General features: G+C 42.5%; 2 protein-coding genes across 2 annotated transcripts; one reads left to right on the forward strand and one right to left on the reverse strand.

Annotated features, from left to right (window-relative positions):
* Positions 1-1712: 1712 nt before the first annotated feature.
* On the forward strand, positions 1713-1954 carry LACBIDRAFT_297498 (uncharacterized protein; the record flags this gene model as incomplete). The annotated part of the gene is made up of 2 exons (XM_001880999.1): positions 1713-1883; positions 1940-1954. The coding sequence occupies 2 exons, from the start codon at positions 1713-1715 to the stop codon at positions 1952-1954; spliced, it is 186 nt and encodes a 61-aa protein (XP_001881034.1).
* A 1080-nt stretch (positions 1955-3034) lies between these two features.
* On the reverse strand, positions 3035-3193 carry LACBIDRAFT_297499 (uncharacterized protein; the record flags this gene model as incomplete). The annotated part of the gene is made up of 1 exon (XM_001881200.1): positions 3035-3193. The coding sequence occupies one exon, from the start codon at positions 3191-3193 to the stop codon at positions 3035-3037; it is 159 nt and encodes a 52-aa protein (XP_001881235.1).
* Positions 3194-6367: the final 3174 nt, after the last annotated feature.

A 6367-nucleotide genomic window follows, 5' to 3' on the forward strand; every position in this document is an offset into this window, starting at 1 on the left:
CACCTCTGTTGTTGCAGTGACTTGATGCCATTAAATCATGGTTTTCATGCTTTGAAGTCCGATTTTGTCAAAGTGGTTTGAACGAGGCAATTTGGGGGTGGCGTAGGCTGTTTGTGTGGTGAGATTGCTCAGAGGCAGCGGTCAGTATGCTTGGGGAGCGGCAACCGTGCCAATAAAATCATGCTGTTTGGTTCTGTTTGTCTCATGCCAAATAGTTGAATTCAGTGGTCGATGACTGTTATTTCACTTCAATCAATACATAGGGACCAATTTACAAGTCTATGTTGTTTGTGGTGATATATAATATACTATTATGATTGAATTTAGTAGCCAAGTTCTATATCTGTGTCACTATACATGTCAGATGCATTTTCCTCTGGAATGTAGCTTTCCTATTCACTCTTCATGTCGAGTTGAGCATCAAGCTCCTGCTGGTTTTGAGCTTTAGACATTCATATTGTGTTCCGGTCTGTTCTCCAAGTTGTCGGAGTGAATGTTGCAAAGGTTTGTCATTGACTGGGAAGTTTGCAATGTCAATCGTGACTTCCAGCCCAGTTTTCAAGTGTCTTTGCCCATGATATAAGATACTTGTGGTTAACAAGTCAATATATGCAGAGGTAATGACAATAACGCATTGCTGACGCTGATAGTCGCGCTTTGGTCGTGCTTCAGTTACTTTCTTTATTGCAACACGTGATCATCGACGTGTCTTACCATGCCATTCCCCCGTCATGGATTGCTACCTCATCTGTAGAGGTATTCTTTCAAATTTTTGCAGGCACAAACTCATGGAGCATAGGATGGATTTGTTCAAGACAGAATTTTATAAAGGGGTTTGGAAGGCTCGAAGTAAGATATTAACTGATGGAATATTTGTATTTTTGTGCTAAATTGTATACGAGCACCTTTACTTATGCTCCACCTACATATATCCACACTTAAAGTGGCAATCTACTGTTGTGTTGAAGTAAATACGAGCAGTTAAGACTAGTGCTTGGAAGTCCGGTCCAGTCCGGTCTTTTGTCCAAAATTGACAAGACTGAGACCAGGACCAGTCCTCCCAATTTGAAGAACCACGAAAAACCAGACTGAACCGATGTCAACCGGTTCAGTGCGGTTTTAATCGGTTTTTTACAGTTGAAAGACCAGTCTCAGCCAGTCTCAGTCTCAACTGGTTGAGGACTGGTTGAGGACCGGTCTCATAGCTACTAACATAGAGAAAATATGTATCTAATTTACTAAATATACTAGTACTACACAAAAGTGAATGAGGGGGGGCAGGGGGCTCATCCATCGTCGCTGCCACTTTGCGTCATCATCATGTGCCTGTCTCCATCATTGTAGCGTGGTTGTTGTTGTATGTTGTTGTCAATGCCAAAGGTGGCAGAGAGCGAGGGGGTGATGTGGCAGTGGTTGGGGGTGTTACGATGGCTGCTGGGCATTGTCAGTACTCACACTCGTGGTTGTAGGTCATTGATGTGGGCGCTCGTGAAATGGGAGTGAGGCCGAGATGAAAGACATTGTTTGGGGTTCTGGTTTAACAAAACGGAGGGGTCGTGTGGTTGCCACATCGCTGTCAGCGACGTGGCATCTGATTCTGGTGTTGAAAATGAGAGAGGGGGAGGGGGGGCAGGGTTATAAGTGCTCACTGTGGTGGTTGTGGGTCATTGGTTGTTGAAGAAGACCCCTCGTGACCTCATTTATTTACGCGTATGTCTTGTTTGCACCTCCTCGATCAATTCAGTAAAACTTCCACCGCTTACACTTATATTCCACCGCTTACACTTACACCCACTTACGTCCGTTATTCCCGACCGTCCTATAAGTACGAGGACTTTATTTTCCCTCCACCTCAGTCATCACCACATCCGTGTCTGACTGAGGTGAGTCTTTTCTTACTTACATTTAGATACTTAACGCTAACGCTACTTGTACTTAGATCCTCGTACGTTAACAGGTAGCTAAGACAATAGAGTCATCACCACATCCGTGTCTGACTGAGATCCTCGTACGTTAACATTGGTGTGGGCTCTCTGAGATGCAAGTGGGTGTCAAGAGGAACAATGACATCCATCATTGTTGTTTGGTTGCCACATCGTCGTCGGCAACATGGCACCTGGTTCTGATGTTAAAAAATGCAGTGGGAGGGGATATGAGTGCTCACACTCGCGGTTGTAGGTCATTGATGTGGGCGCTCATCAAGAGGAACAATGTCATCCATCATGGTCATGTGGTTGCCATGTCACCGTCAGCGATGTGGCACCTATTTCTGGTGTTAAAAAAACGGAGGGGGAGGGGATGAGGGTGCTCACACTTGTGCTCTGGCATGTGATGTTTGTGGTTGATGTGCAGGCCTACATGGATGCAAGGTGGTGGACATGAAGGGTGGTGACGGTGGTGGGGATGGTGGTGGTGGGAGCATTTGTGTTTGTATTCAGTAACCAGTTATGAGTTTCGTTTGTTTGGTTACAAATTCCGCTAAAGACCGGTTAAGACCGGTTAGACCAGTCTTTTGTCGGTCTTGAAATTTCTGAGATTGTAAGAGACCAAAGACCGGACCGCGGTTGCAGTCTTTGACGGTCCTGGGAATTTCCGGTTTTGGGCAGTCTCGGTCCAGTCCAGTCTCAGTCTTTTTTCAGTCTTGGGACTGGACTTCCAAGCACTAGTTGAGACGATCGACCATTTTTTGATCAGGTCTTTGGTGATGGGGAAATATGGCAGAGTTGAAAATTTGGCAGTGGGTTGCCACTCCCCAGTATGCTGACCGCTGCCTTGGTTGTTTACTGTGGAGCATTCGTCATATTGGGCAATGAGATGATAAAACACGCTACTTACCTTTAATACCGGGTTCCTTCGCTGTTTGCGAAACTTGGAGGGGCGAGGCTGGGAGATGGTTGGAGGTCAGTGAGCACGTGAATGGATGAACAGCTGTGTGATTTATGAATTATCTAAGCGCCACTCATGTGATTCAGTAGTGAAAACTGACCTGTATCGCTCAATATCCCATGGAAAGGTGTAAAAATTTGTATATGTGTTAATATAAATATAGAAAGTAAACTTGAATTTTTTCAGCACGAGGGAGCAAGTGGAAGGTACCACATAAAGTAGTGAACTTGGTAGTGAATATCTCACTACTTTGGTGGCTATGACGATCAGAGCTGTTGCCAAACAGAACCAACTGTTGTCCTGTCATCTGAGTTCGCACAAGCTGTCCGGCTCGTGAAGGCTGCCTGAATATCAGCTCAAACTATTCCTTTGTAAGCCAAATCATCCCCTTTTTCTTCCCTTTTTTTTCTCCTCCTTCCTTATTTTTTATTATTTATTTAAAATTTTGGACACAGGTATGAGTAGTGAGCTGACTGTTACACAAACACCTGTTACTCTGGCTGACTAAGCCGGGTCAGCCATGCTTCCTAATCCGTAGCTGGACCGCTACACCTTCAGACCCCATTCCTCTTGTTTCCATCTGAGCAAACTTCTGCTGCAGAAGGGCGTGGTTTACACCTTGTGTAGTGGATCAAAATGGCTCACCTTAATCCATAGAGCACGTGATCAAAGTGATCAAGTGCGCACTCAACAATCTCCTTATTGTTTAAGCTGAGACACCAATAGTAATAACCTATCAAATATAGATCTTCGGATGGTGCTAATGAGGATTCCTTTTCAACAATTTTACACACGAACTTAGAGATACGTACACTGACGAATTGGCTTATGTTGATTAGAATGAGGTTGGCGCTGCCCCAGACCTGGAGCAGACATACTTCTTCAACATTATTGAAGAAGGATACGTGGCTGGGAAAATGGAGATGCTGGCCCAGGTTGTTATAAAGTGCAGGGCAGACAAGAGTCAGCACACACACACAGACAAAAGATCCTCAGACACACGAGCAGAAAAGCGATGGTGTGTCGCTCTCCATCTACTGGCAGGCCAATTCTGGCAGTTGAATTCGCTAAGTTCATGATGTACCTATTGAACTGGAACTTCAACAGGCTGAAAGTTCTTTTTACAACTCTTTCTGTGCTCAAATAAATCTTCAAAGTAGAAATTTGATTCTGTAAACAACAAGGATTACATATTTAATGGTACTACATATATTAGGGAGCATCAGGACGACACATAAGTACACACTCAGGCACATGACGATGTGTCGCTGATCTCCGATCAAATTGGGTACCTCTATCTCATGGCGTGTCTTGTCCATGTATCTGCTGAATAGGTGCCATTAGGGTTAGGGATGTTAGGGTTAGGTATATAATAATACATGTCTTCTCGCGTGGAAGCGCGCTCTTAGGTCTCCCCACGCAGTAGCGTGTTCTCGGTTATGTTAGGAGGTTAGGGTTGGTGGTTAGGGTTAGGAGGTTAGGTTGCCAGTTAGGGTTTCAAACTCTGCTGAATTCCCCAGTTGGGGAGTGTGTCATTCTACGTATATTCTCACTTGAGACAGCGACGAATATGTAGGGCTACATATGTATAAACATATGCTCTCAAAACTGTGGAATACGCTAAAATCCCTTTTGTCCTGGTATATTTACTCTCAATTTCTAAGTTTGGTTATGGAATTGTACATCATATGCATAAAACAAACTCACAATGAAAAAAGGGATCAGATCTAAAAAATGAACAATTAAATATGATCTGAGCTCATATTTAGAATACGCCAAAATCTTGGCCCAGGAAGTTCATCAAATTCTAAATATGAATTTAGATCATATTTATTCAGTCATTTTTTGGATCTGATCCTTTTTTTTATTGTAAGTTTATTTTATGCATATGTTGGATATACAATTCCATCACCAAACTTAGAAAATGAGAGCAAATATGTTAGGGGAACACTGGGTTTTGTCTATTCTCCAGTTTTTAGTGCCTATGTTTACACCTACATGGCCCTTCATATCCATCGCTGCCTGAAGTGTCTCTGGAGGTGATGGTGTTATGGTGGCCTATGGTAAACAGTCCTGTTTCTTCGACGTCTTCCAAATCAACTGAGAGGCATTCTGATCTGCTCTTTCCAGTCTGTTCGCAGGCACCGTCCCTGACCTTTACAAGATATCTTAGAAGTATTTGGATCTTTCCAAAATGGCCTTTGAAACTATTGAAATTGCTACTGCTCAAGCCCACATATGGTGTTTCATGGGGTTTTAATGTTTTGCCCTTGATTTCAGTTCTACCATTCTTACAATTCTTGCACTCGGCGATGTTGGTCCCCGAAGTCAGGGCTGCCTTAGGAGCAACCAAGATGCCTAGTGGAGGTAGAGTTCTTTTGAAAATCAAGGTTGAGTGTAGGGCTGCACACCATGCCCGTCATAGACGGGTCGACAGATGGGTCTGATGGACAATTACCCGTTCCATTTGGGCTTGCTGAACACCTGTTTTTATCTGTCACATGACGGCCGTAACGGCTGTCAGACGGGTCATCGACACATTCTGTGATTTTACCCAGAATTAGTGTACCATCTATTGACAATATATGAAGTGCTTCATTATTAAATTTTTGCATATCTCTGTCAATGCTAAATGTCTCCAGGCGGGCCCAAATACAACCAGAATGGTGCTGACTCATCACAATTGAAACCCCACAAAAGGTCTATTCACACCTCGAGCTCATGATTTGCTGTTTGAAGGTCCAAATCTTTATTATTTGTGCTTAATATCTCTTCTTACACTAACTGGGCAAAAAGATTGTCCAATCATTTTTTGGACAAAGTTGGTGATATAACACAAGAATCAAACATTTTGAGAACTAAGCTCTAGTGTATAAAATATAGCTAAGGAGGTGTAGATTGTATATACCAAGTCTGGGGATGAACAATTGAAAACTCAGGATAAGTGCCAAAAATGGGATGTAACAAAGTGGGAAATTCTGAATGACTGCAACCTACTGAAAGCAATTCACAACTTGAGGAAGAGATATTTTGAACACTGGATCTCCCTGCTATTGTTATAAGTTTCATAAAGTCTCTGGGCTAGAAAATTTTATATCCTCCTCTAAAAGGTAAATTTGAACTTATTCTCCATTTTATGTATTTTTCACTCAATATATTTGTTGGAATGAGGTAAAATGACTCCCTATTGTTGTTTGTAGTGTGTATAATACAAAAGGTAGGTAGAAATGTTAAAATGAACATTGCATGATGTCTGTAGATGCTAATTCCCAGAGTTTTTCTGGAAGTAAACAAATATCTACAACATTGGTCCTTCTTTTCTGCAAGGAGAAAAAATGCTACCATCCTTTTGAATTGATCCATGGAGACTCAGGATGTCTTTTAAACAATGCCTGAAGTATAGCATGATAGCAAATAAATTTACACTGGGTATAACTTGAAAAGTCCCCAATAAAAGTACATTTGCATAGAGCAAGAAAGC

The sequence above is a fragment of the Laccaria bicolor genome, genomic scaffold (assembly GCF_000143565.1).
Source record: "Laccaria bicolor S238N-H82 LACBIscaffold_12 genomic scaffold, whole genome shotgun sequence".
NCBI classification, from domain to species: Eukaryota; Fungi; Basidiomycota; class Agaricomycetes; order Agaricales; family Hydnangiaceae; genus Laccaria; species Laccaria bicolor.